This window comes from Dendropsophus ebraccatus, chromosome 1 (genome assembly GCF_027789765.1).
Source record: "Dendropsophus ebraccatus isolate aDenEbr1 chromosome 1, aDenEbr1.pat, whole genome shotgun sequence".
Taxonomy (NCBI): domain Eukaryota; kingdom Metazoa; phylum Chordata; class Amphibia; order Anura; family Hylidae; genus Dendropsophus; species Dendropsophus ebraccatus.
The window spans coordinates 219,813,049-219,837,700 of record NC_091454.1 but is presented as its reverse complement, the minus strand read 5'-3'; the positions used below and the strand labels follow the sequence as shown (position 1 = coordinate 219,837,700).

Sequence of the window (24,652 nt, the reverse complement as noted above, 5' to 3'; positions counted from 1 at the left end):
TTGCTAGCCCGAAGTATAGCTGCAGTGTCCACATATCTGAGTAGCCCGCAGATGACATCCCTCGGGGGTTCATTGGGCTTAGGTCTGGGACGCAATGCTCTGTGTATACGCTCAATGACGATGGTGTCTGCCCTCTCCTCACCGAGCAAGGTGGTAAAAAGCTGCTTCGCTATTTTTCGGAGTATTTCTGCAGCATATGATTCCGGTATGCCTTTGAAATGGATGTTCTTTCTACGGCTCCGGTTCTCTTGGTCCTCCAGCATAAGATATGTTTTGTTGAGGTGTGTTTCATGTTGTCTCAGGGCATAGGAAGTAGCGTCACAGAAGCCCACTATGTCTGAGGTGACTGTCTCTAAGTGCTCTACCCGGCCTCCCACATGGCGTACCTCTTGCTTGAGCTCAGTCAGTTCATGAAGGACCGGGGAGAGTGCAGTCTGCAGAGCTTGCTGGATGGTCCTCTTCAGGTAGGCTCTGGAAATCATGGTAGCATCCGTGTCCTCCATTTCAGCTGCAGCGCTATCAGAGTCTGCTTCAGCATCGCGCAGCAGCGAGGCCGGCGGCGCCATCTTGTATAAGCGGGCTGGGCTCCCTTCACCTTTCTTCTTAAAGAATTTGTCCATTTCCCCGGCGTTTTTCTTACAGCGTGGCGTGCCTGGGGGTTCTCTGCTCTTGTCTCCTGTTTTGTTGCCCATCTGGCGATTTGTGGGGTGCTAATAATGGAGGAAAGAGGTCCGTGCTGAGAGAAGCTGACTCACAGTGCAGCCATCTCAGTCCGCGGTCAGGCTCTGCCCCAATTTATAAGGATTTTTGAACTAAAGAGAATTGCTTTATTTTGTGCTAAACTAAAAAGATCTGTCTTTTAGGTTAAGATAAGATTTATCAACTTTCTAAAATGTCCCCCCCCCACACACACACACACACACCTAATTAAATTTCTTTGAATTAGTCTTTAGTTTTTACAAAATGGCCAGAATAGTAGAGTATGAGTAGTATGAGGGCAATGGAGTTTACAGTATAGTTAGACCATGCCATGTCTTCAATTTCTCACCTTCTTAAATTTATACTGAGAGCTCATAATCATTCATCATTTTTACATTGTTTTTATTATTGAGCAAGCATACTCGTTCGAGCTTGATCGAGTGTCAGGTACTTGATTGAGCTCCATGCTCGTGCGAGTACCTTGTGGTGTTAGTCAAGTGCAAAAAAAATAAGTTTTATACATTTCCACCGCCTTAAATCTATAGGGAAGGGGGTTCTAGATTCTCTCTTCACGCTCTCTGCTCAGCCAATCAGCAGCTTCAGAGGTGTCCTGCCTTAGTCGCCAATTGGCTGAGTTAGAAAAAAAAGAGCAGTTAGTATATATCCTCCCCCAACAGAATACATCCTGGCCCCCAGGGGGTTAACTTAAACCCCTGGCAGTAGAAACTGGATGGATCCTACATGCCCAGAGTGTAGACTTAGTTTTAGCCTAAGAGAAGCCCAGGACCATCTCTCTGAGGGTCGCCCTAACGTGATGAGATGGTACATACTATTTGATCAAAAGGTTTCCTAAGAACCTAATCTTTCTATAGCAGTTTTACCATACTAAATATTTATATTATGTTTTAGCAGGGCTTCTGTTATAGTTCTGTAGTGGCATGTGGGTCCACTGTGCAATCAAATTGGTCTGACTTTGGGCCAAGCCAGTCTAAGTGCCCTCTAGGTCTTCACACTTTATTCTAATGAAGACTGCAGGATAAAGAACCAGAGAATGCCAGTTGGAGGTACCAGAGAAACATGTAAAATGTGCCTAGTTTTCAGACTGGGTCATTAACAGGAGAGTCAGCATAGTACCAGGAATCGGGCATTAGCGTAGTCAGGAACAGGATTACTGCAGGCGGATTCAGTTGCAGGTCACACAGTCTGGGTCAGCAACAGAATCCGAGAAACAGACATGAGTCAGTAAAAACACGAAAAGCCGAGCACAGGATAACATTTTCTCTGAAGAGCATAAGGAACCAATGACACTCAAGGAATGAGGGAGGCTGAGTTCCTTTAATTAGGTTCAGGATGAGCAAGATAGGTGGAGGAAGAATAATTTGCAGCACTATGACCCTTTAAAGAGGAACTATCAGCAGGTAAGACAAATCTAACCTTCTGATAGCCCCTTACAGCACCCGAGACACTGAGGAGGAAGGCATGTGTGTTACCTTACTCCTCAGTGCCAGTTCTGTGGTGTTAGTCGGAGTAATCTTCATTCCGATGTACTGTTAGGAGAAGGCGGGCTACATGACATGGCAGTGCTCCTAACGGTGCAACGGAACAAAGATGATGTCGACTAAGGCTATGTTCACACAAAGTAAGTCCTGGGGGAATCATGGCCATTGTTTTATTGTCCGTAATTCCCACGGAACTTACGTAGTGCTGCCTCCTCAGGGAATCCCGGCCGGAGTGTAAACACACTGGGGTATACACTCCGGCCAGGAACCCTAGCTGCGCTGTAGAAAACTGACATGTCAGTTTTCTGCCGTCACTATTCAGTGAATAGCGGCCACAGAAAACCCTGTCAGTGCACACTATGGTGGCTCCAGCAGCTTGTTCCATACTATGCAGTGGGGAGTTCTGATGCGGGCGCACACGGATGCGCCAGTATCAAAACTCTACGGCCCTAAAGATCATCCGGGATGATCTTTTCAGAGACTGGTTGTTCTGTGACGCTGTCAAGTCACGGAACGGTCGGTCTCTTACAGCGTGTGCAGGGTGTAACACAGAGACCTTCCTCCTCAGTGTCATAGACGCTATAAGGGGCTATGAGCAGTGTACATTTGTCTAACCTGCTGATAGTTGAGTGCACGTGCCTTAGAGGCCAGAGGAGGAACTTAAAGTGAGAGGAACGGTACGAGAATCATGGGACCAGGCCGGAAGGACAGAGGATGCTGGTGGTCACCAGCTGCCATAGACCAAACCAGGACTGCAGTGGAGGAATGAACAGGAGCAATGGCAGGAATGGTTAGTATAAATTCCGACTGAGATACTCCTCTGTTGCCTTAGCTGTGTGATAAGGGTCATTGTCCACTCACTAACCTATGCCAACTTGAATAGATCAAATATAGTGGTTTCTGTAAGACCATAACTATGTAGAAGAGAAGGAACCATAACTTTTTATGTCAGAGAGGGAGGCCATGAGCTGCAGACTAGGTACAAGAGTTGGGCCATGAGCAGAAGTCTATTTAAGAGAGGGAGGCCATGAACAGCAGTCTAGAGGAGGTTACTGAAGACCCTACTCAAGATTCCAGTCTTGAAGGCCTCCACAGTTAGACAAAATTTAACAGGAAAAAGAAACTGTGGTAGTCCACTTACTCTATGAATTTTTGTTAAACTTTATTCAAGAATATCTAAAAGTCTTGACAACATCTTCGAGATTCAAGTGATCAAGGCAGCAGACTTTGCTGGTGGAATGTGGCACTACCCTACATTGGTGTGAATTGCTTACACATGAAGAAGCCATTTGATCCAGGCATCCCCCAGAATCTGGAAGAGCTATCCGTAATTCAGATAACGGGACCAAAGGTGTCCTCCTAGTTATATATCAGATGTGTTCTAGTGGCAGGAAGGGACAGATTGTGTAGCCAAGCTATAGTGTATATGTGTATGGGCTCACAACGTAAGAGAAATTCAACTATTAGCAGTGGCATAGCGACCGCTGCGACTGGGCCACAACCAAAGGGTCCCCCTTGCCACCGCACTGCCCCCCTCCCACTCCCTCTTGTGACCACAAGCAGTGTTTTGCTTGTGGTCACAAGAGGCTGGCCCCCCGGCTGACGCACGGCTCCCCGGCAGTCCCGTCCACGTGGCTGTCCCATCCCCGGCAGCACACCCACCAGTGAGCTCTGTGTGCGACGGGGAAGTACTCCTGGCACAGGGATCATCTATAACAAGTGCCCTCCTCTGCCGGAAGTAACATCCCCGAGGCACACAGAGGTCACTGGTGTGTGTCGGGGAAGGGACAGAGCCGGGAGCCATGCTTAACCCTTTGAGGACCAGGCCCAAAATGACCCAGTGGACCGCGCAAATTTTGATCTTTGTGCTTTCGTTTTTCCCTCCTCCCCTTCTAAGAGCTCTAGCACTCTCAGTTTTCTATCTACAGGGCCATGTAAGTGCTTGTTTTTTACAGGAATAGTTGTACTGTGTAATGGCGTCATTCATTTTACCATAACATGTATGATGGAATTCAGAAATATATTATTTATGAAGATATAAATTGGTGAAATCGCAAAAAAGAATGCAATATGGTAACGTTTGGGGGGTTCCTGTGTCTACGTAATGCACTATATGGTAACAGCGACATGACACTATTATTCTATAGGTCAGCCCGAACACAACCATATGCAGGTTACACAGATTCTCTAATGTTATATATTTTTTTTTTTATGAAATCCGTTTTTTTGCCAATTAAATATTAATAAAATGGGCCTATTGTGACGCTTATAACGGTTTTATTTTTTCACCTATGGGGCTGTATGGGGTGTCATTTTTTCCGCCATGATCTCTAGTTTTTATTAATACCATATTTGTGAAGATCGGACGTTTTGATCACTTTTTATTGATTTTTTTTAATATATAATGTAACATAAAATCGGTAATCTGCGCACTTTTTCCCCTCTTTTCGTGTACGCCGTTTACCGGTCGCAATGACGCTTGTTATATTTTAATAGATCGGACAATTACGCACGCTACGGTATATTATATGTTTATCTATTTATTCATTTTTATATGTTTTATTTATATAATGGGAAAGGGGGGTGATTTAGACTTTTATTGGGGGAGGGGTTTTGGGGTAGTGTGTTAGTGTTTTGAACTTTTTTTTTTTACACTTTTGAAGTCCCTTTGGGGGACTTCTACATTCACTAGTTTGATTTTTACACTGATGAATGCTATGCCATAGGCATAGCATTGATCAGTGTTATCGGCGCTCTGCTCATTGAGCCTGCCTGTGCAGGCTCAGTGCAGCAGAGCGCCGATCGGACCGCATGGAGGCAGGTAAGAGACCTCCAGCAGTCCGTTTTACCGATCGGGACCCCCGCAGTCACACTGCGGGGGTCTCGATCGGTAAGTGACAGGGGACTCCCCCTGTCACTTACACTTAAACGCTGCGGTCGCGCCGCGATCGCGGCGTTTAAGGGGTTAATGACACGCGGCAGCGCGATCGCTGCAGCGTGTCATTACCGGTGAGGTCCCGGCTGCTCACTGCAGCCGGCCCCCACCTCCTATGAAGCGCGCTCCGCTCCGGAGCGCGCTTCATAGCGGGAATAACACCCATGACGTAAGGTTACGTCATGGGTCGTCTGGGGACAGACTTCCATGACGTAACCCTACGTCCAGGGTCGTCTAGGGGTTAAGCCGGGGACGGGACTAAGCCAGCAGAAGAGGAGAGCCACGACGGGGGAGCGAGTTGTCAGGTGTGTTGTATAAGGGGGAATACACGGGGGGCATATAGAATAGGGCATGCACAGAGGGATGCATGTACTATAGTGGTCTACACAGAGGGGGGCATATACTATAAGGGGAAGGGGTCCCATAGAGTCAGTCTACCCACTAAATGAGGGTGTAAAGCGGCCTTACAGATGTGCAGTTAGTATAGAGATGAGGATGGTGCCAATGTGAGCCTAGTATGTCTGTCTGGTAGATTCTGTGGATTCGTGGCTCAGAGAAGTTTTCATAATGGCCCAGGGCAGATGGAGAAGAAGATAAAAATAGAAGAACTTTGACCACAGAAGACGTCCCTTGTGAGTCACTAAATATAACTGCACTGTAATGGATATAGTGTGCAGAACCTGTGTAGAGCTGGGACTACCTCTATATGACTGGATGAGGTAATAGTGATATATTAACAGTGGATTATTCAGTAGCATCGGTGGTGTCAGTATGTGAGAGGGTTAGTCAGTATGTGGTGGTGTTATTTGTTGCTTGTTAACTGGTACTGTGTTTTAATAGATTTAGTATACTGGATTTGGTCAGTAGCAATACGGTGGTGTGGTGGTAAGATTTGCCCCTTGTATACTGGTATTATTTGCAATATTGGTCTCAGTATACAGGATTTAGTTAGTAACAGTATGGCGGTAATATGTATGGTGATAATATTTCCTATATACTGGTATTATTGGTAATATTGGTCTTGAGAATCAATATATACACCAATAGCATCACTTGGTCGAGGAAGGGGGGACCCAAGTTGACCTCTTGCACCAGGGCCCAAGTGATATTAGCTACGCCCCTGAGTATTAGGATAGTTAGCAAAAGCAAAATACAGGCTTCAGGCTTCTATAAGTATGTAACTGTGTCCAATAAGTTTAAGGTGGAATGTTCCTTCCTGTAGTTATGCCCCTGGCAGCTAAGTATCATTTATTAAACCTTTTTTAATCATTCTGTTCTTCTTGTAGCCGTACTGTGACCATTCGAAAAATCTGGGTGGTCCCCCGGGTCACACAGCCGATTGATGTCTCATTATATCATTATATACAATTATGTATTTCTCTATATTCTGAGGATGATGATATCCGTGCTGGGACTGAGCGTCTATATACAGAATATCATTGAATGTGTAATTGCTGATATAATTCCCAGGATGGACGAGAGCTTCTTATATATAGTGAGTATACGGGACTGCCAGAGGAAACCGAGGGAAAATTATAAGGTGAGTGGAAGATGATAATGCAGTACAGTGTATTGAGGAGCAGATGTATCTACTGTGTGTGATGTCTGATGAGTTTTGTGTCTAGGACTATCATGTGTGATACAATGATGTTGTTACCAGTAACTGCAGCATTGGAAGATCCATGAGTCATGTCATTTGGAGGGGGGAAATAAGCCTTATAAGGGTGATCACCCTAGGCTATGTTCACACTGGGAAACATCTGTCAGTTAATGTTACAGCCATAGTTATTAGCCTATGTTCACATCACACTTCAAGCCTCAAAAGATATGTGCCGTTATGGAGAAAATCTGTCTGTAAATTTCAGCTATTTAAAGTTTTTTGCATTCTTGGCTGTATTTTTTGAAATTCTCTGTTCAGTCAGGACTTCCACTCCAAGAGTCCTAGAGACTTCCACTCCAAGAGTCCTAGAGACACTGAGAAGGGACGAGTAGTAGTAGCGTAGAGTGAACATGGCTAAAATTTGGGTTCGGCAATGTTCCTCCAAACCCGAATGCTCAACATGACCCTGGCATCTGGAGTAGTTGAATGCCGCCCTAGGGCTACCAGGGAAAAAAAAATAAAAAAAAGTTTTTTAACTTTTAATATGCTTGATATTGCCCCATAACTTATTGTATTCATCTATGAGCCTGTTTATGCAGTTGGTATGCAGTTTCTATTTGACACAATTTTTCCTGATATATATTGTGACTGAAAATCTAAAACTCTGGCATATTTTATATGTGTAATGAATTGTTCCTACATGTCTTGGAATGGTAATACGAAACAGGTTGATTTATTTAGAATTTTAATATTTATATTTTTTCTTTTATATATATATTTATATATATATATTTATTTATTTATTTATTTATTTATTTATTTATTTTTTTTTTTTTACTTTTCTTAATGTATGTTTTATAAGCAATCATTAGATCTGTTCCTGTGGGGTAAGGAATCAATTTTTAGTACATTAAGTGATATACAAATATGTTTCAGATCACATATTCCCAGATTTAGGTTGGCTCAGTAGTAAGCTTTTCGTGGAGTTTAATGTATTCTGCAATATGCAGTCATGTGTGATATGAACTAAACCGGTCTTTCCGAACCTTTCCGGCAACCTGGATTATCTAAGCCTACGATATGTGACACTGTCCACCACACAGCGCTACATTCCTAATTCCACACAAATAATGTGGATTTCTTGATTTCTATGGTACCGACATTCAATCGTTGAGAAAGTAAATGACCTATAACGGTAGTGTACAGTACATCTTGGTGAGACATTAGTGACTGCTAGATATGACTCTCTGACATACTTCAAGACATGCTGCCCAGTTGACAGACTATAAGAGAAGGTACATCATTGGGAAGGCAAGATCGAGGTTTCAAGGAACTGTCCACCATCTTGGTGGCTCTGTCTAAGTTGCTTGGAGGTGTTGGGAGCTGTGGTTACATGAGGGCGTATACACAGCAAACAGACTCCAGATGTCCTAGGCAGAGATCATATAGAGAGGATCGTATATTTGGCTGGCAAGAACAATAGCTCTTACAATTTTCTTGTCCACCACACAGACACAGGCCGTCACTCGATTACACCATCAGTCTGCCCACACCATTACCAAACACAGGCCGCCCCTCCATTACACCATTGGTTTCTGTCCACACCATAACTGGAAACAGGCCGCCCCTCCATTACACCACCTGTCTCTGCTCACACCATTACCAGATACAGGCCGCCCCTCCATTACACCACCTCTCTCTGCTCACACCATTACCAGATACAGGCCGCCCCTCCATTACACCATCGGTCTCTGTCCACACCATTACCAGATACAGGCCACCCCTCTATTATACCATCAGTCTGCCCACACCATTACCAGACACAGGCCGCCCCTCTATTATACGATTGCATCTCCTTTATCTGCCCACACCATTACCAGATACAGGCCGCCCCTCCATTACACCATCGGTCTCTGCCCACACCATTACCAGATACAGGCCACCCCTCTATTATACCATCAGTCTGCCCACACCATTACCAGACACAGACCACCCCTCCATTACACCATTGGTCTCTGTCCACACCATAACTGGAAACAGGTCTCCCCTCTATTACACCACCTGTCTCTGCCCACACCATGCAAAAGAAGAGCCCGTAGAGCCCCATCAAAGAGTCTCGAAACACAGGAGTAGCCAGATATCCCTCCGGGAAGGACCCAGCCAGGCAGTGTTGTCGTTTGGCTGGCCTCCCTGAGATCAGCGATCTGTTTCTCTTATGTCTCTACTTGGCATTGCTCCCACTTCCATTTCCAGGGGCTTATCAAGAAGAAATCTGGTGTTGCTAGGTAGACAGGAAGCTTAGAAGGCTTAGGAAAAATATCCTATAATCCTATTATACAAATATTGTTGGTGTTGAACCTAAGACCTGAGACGGTCAAGGCAGTAGTGCTAACCATTAGGCCACCATGTCTTTTCCTAAGTAAATAAATAAATAAATTCTTATTTTATTGCAGGTTTCTGGTTTAATACTGAAAAATATAAAACATCTTCTCCACCTATAACCAGTTCTACATCTGACCACAATTCTTACAGATGATGCGGCTTCGGTTCCTGCTCTATATCTTACATTTCTGTAACTGCATTGAGTCTTGTTGTAGACTGACCGGCAGCGATATCACACCAGCCATGTCATTGGATGGAAATATAATAATCGGGGCCGTGATGAATGTTCACATGGACAGAATCTACCCGAATATTGATTACAAGGAGAAGCCTGGTCCTGCCATCTGTACCTCGTAAGGCTAGTCTCTGATTTGTTGTTTAGATGCTTGCTCAGAGTTCAGATAAAATTTAGACATTATTGCAAATAAAAGATTGTTCCAGTATTATATATACACATTGGCACATGAATGTTTGTGAACTCTCATGACATATATAAACATACATTTGACCTAAAATTACATCGGAATGTAACGTAAATGTAGATAAAGAGAACAAAACCAAACAAAAGGTATATAGAAAACTGCAGATGGGCGGCAATGTTTTTTTGGAGAGCAATGGTTTTCTGGTTTTCTCCTTGTGATCCTGCCCTGCATACATGGTTGTTCAGTCTGTCCTCCTGACGGTGGAGTCATAAGCATTAAAGGAGAAGTCAAGCCAGACCCATTTTTTTTAACTAGTGCTGCGTAGGTGGAGGATAAAATAAATAACATGCTCTTATCTCCCCCGCTCCAGCGCTGGTGGCCACATACTGCCGCTCCAGTCCCCAGGTCCCTGACGACTTCCTGGTCTGAGCCAGGACCCGGGGCGTGGCATGTGAGGTCTACTCAGCTAGTTACGGCCATAGTGGGGTCCCGCCTCGGCCTCTGACTCGCTGAGCAGACCACACAGGTCACGACCCAGGGCCTGGCTTCAACATAAACTAGAGTGAGAAAGGCCTTTAGCTGCTTAGAGGTTACCTGGGGTTCCTTTGTGACCTCACAGATGATTATATGCCTTGCCCTTGCTCTTGGTGTGATGTTTGTTGGTCGATAACTCCTCAGGAAGTCATAATGGTCTTGAATTTCCTCCATTTATACACAATGGGCATTAAATGGCCTTAAGGACCGGGCCAATTGTCACTTTTGCATTTTTGTTTCTTCCTCCTCGCCTTCTAAGACCCATAACTCTTTTATTCTTCCACCTACAGGGCCATGTGAGGGCTTGGTTGGCTTGTTTTTTTCAGGAGCAGGTGTACTTTGTAATAGCATCTTTTAATCTGCCATAAAATGAATGACGGAGTCCCCAAAATATCATGTATGGGGTGAATTTAAGTAAAAAAAAACGTGATTCCGCAAATTGTTTTTTTTTTTTTTTTTTTTTTTTTTTTGGGGGGGGGGGGGGGGGGGGGGTCCGTGTTTACGTAATGCACTTAATGGTAGAACTGACTTTTTTTTTCTTTACATAGGTTTTCTAACGTTTTACCATTTTTATTAGCAGTAAAACATTTTTTTTTTTTTTGCGAATAGGTATATTTAAAATGGCCCTATTGTGACTCCTACAGCGCTTTTTTTTTTTTAACCTACGGGTCGTATGGGGTGTCATTTTTTATGCCATGATCTCTAGTTTTTATTAGTAACATTATTTTCAACATCATACATATTGATCGCTTTTTATTAATTTTTTATACATTTTGGGAGATTTATCAAAGGGTGTAAAATTTAGACTGGTGGAAACTGCCGCCAATCACAGCTCAGCTTTCCTTTCAGCACTGCCTAAAGCTGAGCTGTGATTGGTTGCTGTGGGTAGTTTGCACCAGTCTAAATTTTACACCCTTTGATAAATCTCCCAAAATGTACTTAAAAAAAACAAACAATATCTGCACTTTTTTATCCATTTTTTGTTCACGCCATTCACCGTGTGGGAACAATATTGTTTTATTTTAATAGATCAGACGATTACACAAGCTACGGTATATTATATGTTAATTAGCTTTATTATTTTCGTGTATAAAATGGGAAGGGGGGGTGATTTTCACTTTTATTAGGGGAGAGGCTTTAGGACACTTTTTAAAACTTTTATTGTTTGTTTTGTTTGTTTTTTTAACACATTTTTAGTTCCCTTAGGGGACTTTCACATTCATTCATTACATTACATGCACTGATATCTGCTATGCCATAGCATAGCAGGAATCAGAGTTATCTGTGATCTTCTGATAGAGCCTGCCTGTGGTGATCACGGCCTTTAGGGGGTTAATGGCGGTCGCACGATCGCAGCAGCTCCATGAGTCTGCTCCATAGTCCGGTACCCCAGCGTGGCATACATTTACACCCCTTTGCGCCAAGGCCCAGGCTGTGGGGGCGTAAATGTATGCCCCTTGTCGTTAAGTGGTTAAAGACTTTGTGCCTATTTTTTAAGTGAATAAGTGGATTTTTAACCCATTTTTTATCTAAATTCTATTTATGTATTCGACGGGTGAATGTTTTTTTGATGCAACTTCTTTTTAATCTGGGATTTACACTCAGTTCATCACTTGCGTCTTTTTAAAAAGTAGCAAAAACTGGTGCAGGCCCACGCCTGGTCATTACCTGGTGAATATGTTTGCGACTTTTTTTTTTTTTTTTTTTTTGCAACTTTTTACTTAGACACATTTACTTTGACAGTGCAACTTTTCCATAAATCACACACAATATATTAGACAAAGAAACACCAACCCACATTAGAATAGTCGCACACATTAGACTCCTTGGTAAATGTCCCACCTTGTCTCTGACTATAGATTGGTGAAGTACATACTCTTCAGAGATGTTTTTGTACCAGGCTTTGGTAGATTCTTTATGACAAGAAAAACACCTGTGGTGAAGTCTGGTAATGCTGATCATTGGAGATGCTGATCACTAGAGATGGGCGCGACTGACAAAGTTTGATGCAGCCCTAGGGAGTCCTGGAAAACATGGACATAACCATAAGCGGATAAGTAACGTTGTAATCCCTGCTGCCTACTTGCACTAGAGGAAGATTTTATATTTTCTAGCCTAGCAGGCAAAGACCTCTCATGTCTGCTCCCTACAGCATCAGCATCTCTGTCACCACCACCAGCAGTATGATGACCACGTCCAGGGCCGGCCATAGGGTAGATGGCGCCCTGTGCGAAACTTTCTTTTGGCGCCCCCCCCCCCCCCCCCCCCCCCTGTTGATTTCCCCTAATGGTGACATAGACTAAATCTTACAGCCTCCCATCCCTCCAGACAACCCCCACAATAAAACCACAAACGGGACGGGAGGCTATAGTATTTAGATACAATATACTAAATCCTACTACAACAAGCTCCACCCCTAAACCCCAGCCCCCCAAACCCCCCGACCCCCGATAGAAGTACCATCTATCTATGTATCTATCAATCATCTACACCCCCCCCCCCCCCCCGTTATATATGTGACCTTTTAATCACTTTTTGAATTTTTCTCTGGGATGTGACTTCACTAAAAAACAGCAAATTTGGACTTGGCCTATTCGGCGATTACACTGTTTACCGTGCTGGGGGCAGTAGCTATGCACTGTTTAGCTGTTGGGGTATGCTGGGGGCAGTAGTTATGCACTGTTTAGCTGTTGGGGTATGCTGGGGGCAGTAGTTATGCACTGTTTAGCTGTTGGGGTATGCTGGGGGCAGTAGCTATGCACTGTTTAGCTGTTGGGGTATGCTGGGGGCAGTAGCTATGCACTGTTTAGCTGTTGGGGTATGCTGGGGGCAGTAGTTATGCACTGTTTAGCTGTTGGGGTATGCTGGGGGCAGTAGTTATGCACTGTTTAGCTGTTGGGGTATGCTGGGGGCAGTAGTTATGCACTGTTTAGCTGTTGGGTATGCTGGGGCAGTAGTTATGCACTGTTTAGCTGTTGGGGTATGTTGGGGGCAGTAGTTGTGCACTGTTTAGCTGTTGGGGTATGCTGGGGGTAGTAGTTATGCACTGTTTAGCTGTTGGGGTATGCTGGGGGCAGTAGTTATGCACTGTTTAGCTGTTGGGGTATGCTGGGGGCAGTAGTTGTGCACTGTTTAGCTGTTGGGGTATGCTGGGGGCAGTAGTTATGTACTGTTTCAGCAGATAGATAGATAGATAGATAGATAGGAGATAGATAGATAGATAGATAGGAGATAGATAGATAGGAGATAGATAGATAGGAGATAGATAGATAGATAGATAGATAGATAGATAGATAGATAGATAGATAGGAGATAGATAGAAGATAGATAGATAGATAGATAGATAGATAGATAGATAGATAGATAGATAGATGTGCTTTGTTGGTCTATTTATCATTGCCCCAGTAGCCAGAATCCTGCTCCACACTGACGAGGGGCAAAAACCCCGAAACTGCAGTCTGTGGATAGATGCCTAGCCTTGGTAACCCTTGTCTTATGTCGTTATACTCGCCACAGAGTTAGACTTTGACTTACAGGGGCCACCTGGTGTTTCCCTATTTAGGTCCCAAAGCTCGCAACAGAGTGAGGACCTGAGGGACTACGTATCAGGGTGGTTTGGTGCTTTCCCCACTAGGAGGCACCCCTTGGCAAAGGGCTTCCTTCTCTGGAGAGAGGGATATCTGGCTATTCCCGTGTTTTGAGACTCGTAACTGAGGCTCCACGGACCCCTTTTTTGCATATTCAAATTTTGTATGGGACAATCAATGGAGACTCGTAAATGAGTACTCCATTGGAATTTTTCACTGTTCTCCCTGAGTTCAGTGATTGTTGTGTTTTGTTGGTCTATTTATCATTGCCCCAGTAGCCAGAATCCTGCTACACACAGATGAGGGGCAAAAACCCCGAAACTGCAGTCTGTGGATGGATGCCTAGCCTTGGTAACCCTTGTCTTATGTCGTTATACTCGCCACAGAGTTAGACTTTGACTTACAGGGGCCACCCTGGTGTTTCCCTATTTAGGTCCCAAAGCTCGCAACAGAGTGAGGACCTGAGGGACTATGTATCAGGGTGGATTGGTGCTTTCCCCACTAGGAGGCACCCCTTGGCAATGGGCTTCCTTCTCTGGAGAGAGGGATATCTGGCTATTCCCGTGTTTTGAGACTCGTAACTGAGACTCCACGGACCCCTTTTTTGCATAGATAGATAGGAGATAGATAGATAGATAGATAGGAGATAGATAGATAGATAGATAGAAGGGAAAAAGGTAGATGGTAGGGAGGATAAGGAGCTAGAGAGTCAGAGGAGAGAGAATCATCAGACTTACAGCAGGGGCCCAGGATCCTGGAGGCTGCAGCATTGCTGAGGAGGAGGAGGGAGGACGCACATGGCTGGGCAGGGGTCACAGGTCACCACACTGATGGGACCTGAGCACACTGCAGGCTGCAATGTGGCAAGAAAAAAGTCAGCATCCCACCCGTGGTGGGTACCGGGGGCGGGGCTTGTCGGCGGGGGCGGAGCTGACCGGGATCAACCCGGAACATTACTTTGCCAGGTCCCTAGCCCGTCTATCTTCTGGAGCGCCCCAAACCAACTACCATGTAAGGAGGGCAGGTGGCCAGCTAGGGGGGCGCTCTGGCAGACAGACAGAACGTCTGTCTGCCAGACCAGTTAAGTGTGCAGCTGACTGTCTGCCAGAGCGCCCCCCCAGCTGGCCAGGAGTGATGCGCCCTGTGCAACCGCACAGCTCGCACACCCCAAAGGCCGGCCCTGACCACATCCCTTCTTTGTGGGTTTTCTAATTTTTTTTTTTGCTACAATTGCCTAACTCCGGCAGAAATTGTACATATTGTTCACACACAAGGTCTAACTATCCCAATGCTTTGTACTACTAGCCATGCACTGATGGCCTAGCTAACTAGCAGTACACACTGAAGGGCCGTGTCGCCCACTTTTTGGGTTTAATAAACACATACTCAAGAGCTGACTGCAGCAAAGCCCCCCCCCCCCCTTTTTTTGTTGTTGTTGTTTTCAACAGTTACAGTTTGTGTAACAGGCTTAGTACTTTCCTCAGTTACCCACGCACTGAGCCACAGCAAATACTGGCTAACTGGGCCAAGACCTACACAAGCAACAAATTTTGTTTTTAGAGGCCCAGCCACAGCATTTAGTGGCCAACTCACAGGTAGATGTTCTGGGCCCTCCCAGCTGGTAATTAGAGATGAGCCTTTGATCCCGGCCGCATACTTGCGCTCCCGCGAATATGCGGCCAGTATATGCCAGGGAATTCATCAGGGATTTCCTGGAATATCCTGGCCGCATATTCCCGTTAGCGCAAGTATGCGGCCGGGATCAAACGCATGATAAGAGAGAGCAAACTGCTTTCGGACCAAAAGTCCGAGCAGTTCCCTCATCTCTACTGGGAATCCACAGATGTTGTATGCCCCAAAGTACTCTTAATGTACGGACATTTTTACCCCCCCTCCTCTTGTCTCATGAATGTTAACCCCCCCCCCAGCTCCACACTGTTTTGTACCCCGTAGGGCAGTTCATTTTTCTGGCCTACAGTATCTGTCCCTGCCTGCAGTCATACGAACACTTGAGTTTTGCTGCAGACGTGAAATTAACTTGTCTGTGTTGTCCTCAGCCTTATGTCAAATCCCTATCAGCGCACCCAAGCTGTGCATTTTGCTGTGGAGGAAATTAACAAAACCCCAGATTTTTTGCCAAATGTCACCTTGGGGTTCCAGCTTTATGACTCTTGTGAAGTTTTCCAGAGAACAGTGTCAGGAATTCTACAGCTTTTGAGTGGACATGGACAACCCGTGCCCAACTATCAATGTAACCAGGACACGCGGTTCGCCGCGTTGATTGGACATTCTACATCTACAGACTCAATTGCACTGGCTCATATCCTGGGGCTATACAGGTATCCACAGGTAAGTGCTGGGGCATTCACATCACCTTTAGATAGCATTAAAGGGAACCAATCATGCCTAAATTGCCCCCATTGATAAGGAAACGTGCTGGTACATCACCCAGCATGCTTCCCAAACATCCCTCTGTACCCTCCGTCCTCTCCTTTATTACCCCGCAATCTTACATTTGTGAAGTCCCGCGCCGTATGCTAATGAGCCCCAAGTAGTCATGGTGGGCTGAACTAGTCATGGTCCTGGGCCTGGGCTTGCGTTCCACATCGGCGGCGCTTGCGTTCCACGACGGCGGCACGACGATTTCTTCCGCACGCCGCGCACGCGCAGTACGTTAGCGCCTTCTCCCGACATATTGCACATGTGCAGCGTGTGAAAGACTCGATGTGCCGCCACCGCCGCCGTGGTTGCAAGCCAGAAATGATGTTGGCGGAGCGCAGGTCTTTCAATCACGCCCCTCTGGGCGTGATTACGGCGCTGGAAGCCGCCTAGGACCATGACTAGTTCAGCCCACCATGACTACCACCATGTGAAGTCCCATGACCAGGACTTCACAAATGTATGATTGCGGGGTAATAAAGGAGGGGACGGAGGATACAGGGGATTGTTTGGGAAGTGTGCTGGGTGATGTACCAGCATGTTTCCTTATCAATGGGGGCAATTTCGGCATGATTGGTTCCCTTTAATGTTCGATCATTTCCTAAGCAGAGGCGGAATATAATGTGGGCAGTTCAGGTGCCCATATCTGATCTCTCTGCAGCTGCACATTAGTCAGGGGCCCATCAAATGATCCTCTGGTGGGACCTCGAGTGATGTGCAATTGCAGGGCCAGTAAGTGCCCCCCCCCCCCCCCCCAAAAAAAAAAAAAAAAAAAGCTTCTCACCTCCTACAAGCTCCCCCATCGCTGAAGGTCTCCAGGTGATGTTCTCTCTGTTCTCTCTTCCAGTTCATGTAACTTATGTTATGCTGCCTGCCCCGGAAGTCCTAACCTCCTGTCAGCGTACCTGACAGGTAGCTGGACTTCTCTCACAGGCAGTGCTTATAACACATGTAGCCTTTCCCAGAGAAATGGGAAGAGTAGTGCTGACAGGGATGGGAATTACACACTTGCGCAGCGGGTCGTGTGGCGGTGTGTTAGGTTTTATTTGCTACTTCCACAGTTCATAGTATCCAGTAGTCGGCAGCTACTTAGTAGGATCTGAATACCACCGGCTGGTGGACAACAGTGTACTATTCATTAGTGAACTGTGGGAGAGTGATTTTAACTTTTTTTACGGTGTCTATTGATTTTATAATATATAATAATTTATTAAAAGTTACGTTTTATATTTAGTTTACCAGGGTTGACCCGGGGCCTTTTGCGCCAGTGTGTAATTTGCATAAATTTACCCTGGACCCACTAGGTTTTTTCTGGCACTTTATTTGTTTGTTTATATGACAGGGACGGGAAGCACATGGGAAGTGAGTTTTTTTTTTTTTAATTAATTCCATTTACTTATCTACTAAAGGTGGGGGACATCCACTGACTTGGGGCTATCAACTAAAGGGGGACTATACTGAGGGCTATCATCTAAAGGTGAGCTATAATGGGGACCATCTACTGACTGGGGGCCATCTTCTAAAGAAGGGGCTGCAATGGGGGCCATGAAATAAAGGGGGTCTATACAGGGGATTAACTACTAAAGGGGGGGCTACACAGGGGGCCATCTACTATAGTGGGACCTACCCAGTTGACCATCTACTATGTAGAGAATGCACAGAGGGTGCATTGATGCAAGCAAACTCATCGGTCTAGGGTCCTGAGTAGAAATGAGTGAGTTGTACAAAGCAAAACTGATCAGCCTTTGAATCCCGCAGGCTGGCGGCTCCAGGAAGAGGATGGATGCAGCCCAAAAACTGCCTAGAAAATGGCTGGAAAACATCGATACTGTCATAGCTGTTTCCATTTTTTTCCAGGCAGTGCTTGGGCTGTATCCACCCTCTTTACAAAGCCGCCAGCCTGCACAATTAAAAGGCTGGAGAGTTTTGCTTCGTACAAAGCAAAATGAAGATGCCTTACTTATCTCTAGTCTTGAGCCAGTGTGCCTGTTCACTGGAGGGGATCAGGTTGGGTGGAAATTGCGGGGCCAAGTGTACATTTATATTGACACTGTTCCAAAGGTCTATAAATTAGTGAAGAGCCCCCGCATTTATCACCCTTGGGTAGCTTAATTCTAAGAAGAGAATGTCCAGGTGAGACAACTTCATTTGTTTTTATTTTTAGTCGTCAAAGCCCCTCTGGAAAGTTAAAATGATCTAGCTGCTTTATAGAATATCCCTGTGCACTTCCAAAAATTTTTGGGTCCTTGGATCAGATGATGTGCTAATTTATTATTTCTCTGTGAAGTTCACTTTTCTTTATTTCAAATCTATATAATCAAACGGGTATTATGCTATGTAAATAGTAGACATACTGTAGTTTTAAAATCATCGTTTTCACTCAATGCTATGTTTGGATTTTCCAACAGATTAGTCACTTTTCTACAAGTTCTCTGCTTAGTAACCGTATCCAGTTCCGGTCATTCTTTAGAACAGTTCCCAGTGATGCCTTCCAGTCTCGGGGTCTAGCACAGCTGGTGTTGCACTTTGGATGGACTTGGATTGGTCTATTGGCCCTTGATGATGATTATGGGCAGCAAGGAATCCAACAGGTAAAGAGGGATATAATAAAAGCAGGAGCCTGTGTGGCTTTTATGGAGAACATAATCTCTAATCAGGAAGATCAAAATGCTCCTCATATTGCTCGGGTGATTAAAGACTCAACAGCCACAGTGGTGGTCATCTTCTCTCCTGATGTCAACATAGGCTTTGTACTAGATGAGATGCTGAGGCAGAACGTCACAGGAAAAGTATTGATTGCCAGTGAAGCTTGGTCTACCTCATCTTTCTTTTCAGAGAAAAAATATTCAAAACTTCTTCTTGGAACAATCGGTTTTGCCCTTCATAGTGGAATCATCAATGGATTTGGAGATTTCCTCAACAAGATCAATCCGTCGATGGTTGTGGGAAAACAATACATAAAAATATTTTGGGAACAAGTTTTTGACTGCAAATTTCAAGATCAGACATCCATCAAGAACCTCTCTAATTCATTTATAAAAGAATGTACAGGCCTTGAAAGTCTTGAAAGCATCCACAATAGCTTCAATGATGTCTCCAGTCTGCGGGTTACATACAATCTCTATCTAGCAGTTCATGCAGTAGCAAAAGCTCTAAAGGATTTGGGAAAATGCAAGAAGGGGGATGGACCATTCACCAGTGGAACATGTGCTGATATCGAGAACTTTAAGCCTTGGCAGGTTAGTGTGAACTCAGCGGTAAAACTTTAACAATATTCTCACCACCATGGATGTTGTGTAAAGTTTGGTTTGAGTTTCCTAAAGGAAAAATGAAGCAACTTGCTAGTGTTTCTGTTCACTTAGTGCTAAATATGTCAGCATGGAGGAAGCAAAGGCCACACCCCAGCAAATACAAAAAATTTTAGGTTGTAGAATTAAAACTTTATTTTATGGTATCATAATAAGTAAAATGTAGGAATAACATTAGGGGTTGGTGTGCCAAGATTTCAGATTTTAGATAAGCCCTAAGGTTAGACAAACATTAGTCCCATCCTAGATCAATGGGCTGTTTCTCCAAGGTGGGTCTCCTTATTGATGTGATCATGGAGAATTACATTTGAAGTAAATACATTAAAGGATTCCATGTTAGTTTTATAAGTAGTTTTATAAATTTTTGTTGTTGTTGCGTTTTTTTGTTTGTTTGTTTGTTTTTACAAATAAAGGAGCTTTGGCTTTAAAAAACAAATAAAGGAGCTTTGGCTTTAAAAAACAAATAAAGGAGCTTTGGCTTTAACCTATGAGTAGAAAGGAGTAGAGATAAGTCCGAACATTCAGCATTTGAATACCCTTGGCTAAAAAAGTGGACTGCAGCCCTAGGGAGTCCATAAAACATGGATAAAGGCAACTGGGCGTATAAGACGACCCCTGACTTTTAAGAAGATTGTAAGAAGTTCGCCTTATATGCCGGAAAATGTAAAAACTGTTAACTGCAGCTAAAATTAAAAAAAGAAAAAATAGTTAACTCACCTGGGGTCCATCCCCAGCATCCGTGCCTCTCCTTTCCCGTTCCCGTTTGTTTTTCTGAACTTCTTGTTTAAAAACTGCGTGTAGCTCTGTAATTACTGTACATGAAGATAATTGATGTATAATTTCCTCACAGTTGTTGTACTACATGAAGAAGTTGCATCTAAACATGTCCGATGGTAGACCACTCTTTTTCGATGAGAACGGAGATCCACCTGCTATGTACGATATAGTGAAATGGCAGCTGAGCCCTGAAGGAAAACTCAAGCAAGTCAAAGTGGGCAGCTATGATACCAGTATAACCAGTGGGGACTTCTTCGCTATTAATACCAGCCACATACAGTGGGGAATCGGACACCATGGGGTGAGATTATATGGATGGTCCTCATTGACTTTTCCATTTATTTTTATCAAATGTGAAATATAGATCATCTATATATCCAATCCTATAATTTTTGTATGTATCAAATCATCACTGCTTAAAAAATATCTTTCTCTTAGTGAATGGAAATTTTAATTTTCACAGGGCAAAAGTTATAGACCCAAATCTAATAGATACAGGAGGTTAATTCATTATGAAATAATGTGTTAGATATCACCAGCATAAGGAAACAAAAATTAGGGCTCACAATCTAAATTCGCGTATCTGTTTGTTTTGGGTGTGGGGGAAACCCACACAAACATGAAGAGAACATATAAACTCTTTGCAGATGTTGCCCTTGATGAGATTTGAACCCAGTGCAGCAAGGCTACAATGCTAACCACTGAGCCAACGTGCTGTGCCTTGATACAGTGCATTAAGAAAGTATCCTTTCATTTTTTCATATTGTGTTATGGTGAAACCTAAAATTAAATTAAAATATAGCTAAATGAAGCCCCCCCCCCCCCCCCCCCCCCCCCAATCATACTGTCCTCAGGGAGAATGTGAAAATAGAATTTTAGACTTTTTTTTTTAAACCTTGCTGTAACACTTGAGATTTAGCTCCCAGACTGTCATGCCTCTTGCTTTTCACCTTCATTGGAGTCATCTGTGCTAAATTCAGCTGATTGGATGGTATTTGGCACGACAAGCTCCTGTCTATTTAAGGTTTCACAGCTGACAATGCATCCGAGCCGTAATCAATCCATGATGGGGGAAAGAACTGCTTGTTGAGCTCGGAAATTGAATTGTGTGGAGATACATGATCACAGACAACTAGGAATCTTCTTGAAGCTGGCTGTGCTGCTATATAAAAAAAGGGGCCTTCATAAGAGAAATGACCAAAGGATGAAACTTCCAGGAGGTCAACCGTAACTGCTGCTTCCACCAATCTAGGCATTGCGTCAGAGTGGCCAGAAAAAGCTTTTCATCAGTTTAAAAAAGAAAAAAAAAAACTTATGAGGAACACAAGTCATTGTGAGGTTGCAAAAAAAGATTTTTAACGACTCTCCGACTGTGATAACAAAATTCCCTGGTCTCATAAAGCCAAGATTAAAGAATGTAGATTTAATCCTAAGTGTCTGGAGGAAACCAGGCAATGCCCATCACCTGTCCCATACCATCCCTAAAGTGAAGCATGATGGGTTTAGCATCCTGATAGGGGAAAGGGAAGACTGGTCAGTGGAGGGGGGGGGGGCATGCTGAGTTGAGCAAAGTACAGAGATATTCTTCATGAAAACTTGACTCTAGACCTTAAAGTGGGCCAAAACTGCACCCTTTAACAAGACAAAGACCATAAGCAAACAGCTAAGACAACAATGGAGTGGCTTCAGTTAGAGCCCTATTCTCTATAAAGACCTGACAATGGCTCCACTGGTGGACTCTATTGAACACGAAAGAAAAAGAGAGTATCTGCAGAGAACAATGGCTGAAGTCACAACTTAACAAAATGGGAAAAACATGAAAGGGTCTGAAAACATTTCAGATGTACTGTGTCTCTAGAATGTACCAAACCTGCTTGATCAGTAGGATGGGAAGATGCATGATCGAATGTCACTTAGCCATGGAAAGCTAGTAGTATCCAAATGTTGATCTAGTGATAGCATGAGTGTACTGTATATGGTGGAAACAGCATTTTAAATGGAGTTCTATACTACAGCAATTGTATTGGATGCACATCGATCATCTAGTGCTAGTAAGTTAGACAGAGTTTAGGGCAGATTATGACACCATTTTATGTTGGATTATCAAGAGCAGGAAAGGTTTCTTTACTGGCCACAGAAAATATAGATTTCAGGATTCTAATGATTTTCCTTCCTGTAGCCATTATCTGCAAAGTATTTTAAAATATGTTCAACCCATATTCCTTCCCAGGTCCCTGTTTCAGTTTGTAGCCCTAGTTGTCCGCCAGGCTTCAGGAAAGCAGCCAAAGAAGGCCAACCTTTATGTTGTGTCCAATGCATCCAATGTTCCTCTGGAGAGATCTCCAATCAGACAGGTAAGAACCGAAAAATATTTCAAATGTTTTCTTCTCTTAGGCCATTATTTAAGTCAATTTATCAGCTTTCTATAAAGCTCATAATTATTTTATTGCCCTATCAGCTATGCAATAATGCCTTCAGGTCACAGCATGGTGTAGAGCTGACGCATGCCCTTTAAATTCTGGCTGAAAAACACCATAATGTACAACTTCAGCCTGCCCTTTTAACATTTCAAAACTTCTTTTTAAAGATTCACTACAATGTACCAAATGCCCGTGGGATATGTGGCCAAATCCAACCCAAGATCAGTGTGTCCCGAAGACCCAAGAATTTCTTTCACATAAAGATCCACTGGGCGTCACCTTAATGGCTACTGGCATCTCCTCATCATTGATTCCTGTGGTGATCTTTGGACTTTTTATTCACTATAAAACAACCCCCATTGTTCGGGCCAATAACTACTCCCTAAGTTGTCTTCTCCTGGTGTCATTATCTCTCTGTTTTCTCTGCTCTTTGGTCTTTATTGGTTATCCCCAGTATGAGATGTGTCTTTTAAGACAAGTAACTTTTGGTATTGTATTTGCACTTTGTGTCTCCTGTATCTTGGCCAAAACCATTATGGTAGTCATAGCTTTTAAAGCCACAAGACCTGGTAGTCAACTAAGACATTGGACTAGACCCCGTGTATCATATCTCATAGTCATCTCATGTATCTTCATTCAAACTTTTCTTTGTATTATGTGGTTGACATTCTCTCCTCCCTTCCTAGAAGTCAAATCAGAAAGTAATTCGGGAGTACTGATTATTCAGTGTAATGAAGGGTCACCTTTGGCTTTTTGGTCTATGCTTGGCTACCTTGGTCTTCTGGCCTCCATTAGCTTCATTGTGGCCTTCTTGGCCAGGAGACTTCCAGACAGCTTCAATGAGGCCAAGTTCATCACCTTCAGCATGCTGGCCTTCCTGAGTGTCTGGATGTCCTACATTCCCGCATCCCTCAGTTCCCGCGGAAAATATATGGTGGCCATGGAGATCTTTGCTATCCAATCATCAACCTGGGGTCTGGTTATTTGCATGTTCCTCCCAAAGTGTTTCATTATTATATTCAGACCCGACATGAACTCAAGAGAGAAACTGATGGCAAAACAGAAAGGACAGAATAATTGATAATTGTATTTTTGAACTTAAAAGAATTGCTTTATTTTTTTGTGGAACTTAAAAAAAACCTGTCTTTAAGGTTAAGATAAGGTCTATCAACTTGCTAACATGTGCATCAATAAATCCTTAAAATGTTCTTTCTTCCCTCTAGAAGTTCTTCCATCATTTTTAAAAAAAGACCAAAATGGTAACAAAAACTGTATTATGAGGTGAATAAAATAAATAAATAAATAAATAAATAAATAAAGTGCTTCAGTTTTTTTTGTTTCTCTTTTTCAAAGCAGAATGGAGTTTGGTTGAGCTTGTGACCATGTTGTGACTTCAAATGTTTCCCCTCTTACATTTATGCGGAGGATCTCATAATCTTTCAGCATTTCCAATACCAGTTCTGCTCAATCTCCTAAAAAAAGTATTGAACTGCATTTCATTCAACCTGTCAGATTCAATTCAGGTTCCAAACTGCTGAAACTGTTGGATAGCTGTTAGGGCCGATTCACACTGCGGAATTGGCACCGAAATGTCAATTCTTTGAGCGGAGGCAAGTGAGTCTTTCCATTCAAACAGATAGAAAGCAGGATTTGGCAAACGCAGGGGTTCTGCGTGAAATTTTGGCGCTGATTCCGTGGTATGAACGGGCCCTTAGGGCAAAAAGACACATGGTACCTTTTCTATATCTGTCTGTGCTTCCACAACATAGAAATATTCTCCAGTGCAAAGTGTCAAAAAGGTCATCCCAAGCCCACGAGGTGCTAAGGTCTGTAATACATCCTCTCTTCTCCTCCCACAGACTTTTTATTCTGTGATGTAGTCTACTAAAGTCTTTATGCACAGTAAGGCTATGTTCACACTACGTAAAAGTACGGCCGTTGTTGGCGATGGCAACAACGGTCGTACTTTTACCGCAGTGGAACAATGCCTGTTGTTCTATGGGATCCCGGCCGGAGCATACACACCTTGTGTGCGCTCCGGCTGGGATCC

General features: G+C 43.8%; 1 protein-coding gene across 1 annotated transcript; it reads left to right on the top strand.

Annotated features, from left to right (window-relative positions):
• The first annotated feature begins 3,225 nt into the window (after positions 1-3,225).
• LOC138784496 (extracellular calcium-sensing receptor-like) lies at positions 3,226-23,683 on the top strand. Its single transcript, XM_069960080.1, has 8 exons — positions 3,226-3,292; positions 3,401-3,525; positions 9,266-9,468; positions 15,716-16,007; positions 18,506-19,336; positions 20,256-20,483; positions 22,413-22,536; positions 22,770-23,683. The coding sequence occupies exons 1-8, from the start codon at positions 3,226-3,228 to the stop codon at positions 23,681-23,683; spliced, it is 2,784 nt and encodes a 927-aa protein (XP_069816181.1).
• The last annotated feature ends 969 nt before the right edge of the window (positions 23,684-24,652 follow it).

Coding starts and splice junctions, on each gene's coding strand:
- LOC138784496 (XM_069960080.1), top strand. CDS start 3,226: ATGAACAGCAGTCTAGAGGAGGTTACTGAAGACCCTACTCAAGATTCC. Junction 16,008..18,505: donor GGCTATACAGGTATCCACAG/GTAAGTGCTGGG, acceptor ATTTTCCAACAG/ATTAGTCACTTTTCTACAAG. Junction 19,337..20,255: donor AGAACTTTAAGCCTTGGCAG/GTTAGTGTGAAC, acceptor ATTTCCTCACAG/TTGTTGTACTACATGAAGAA.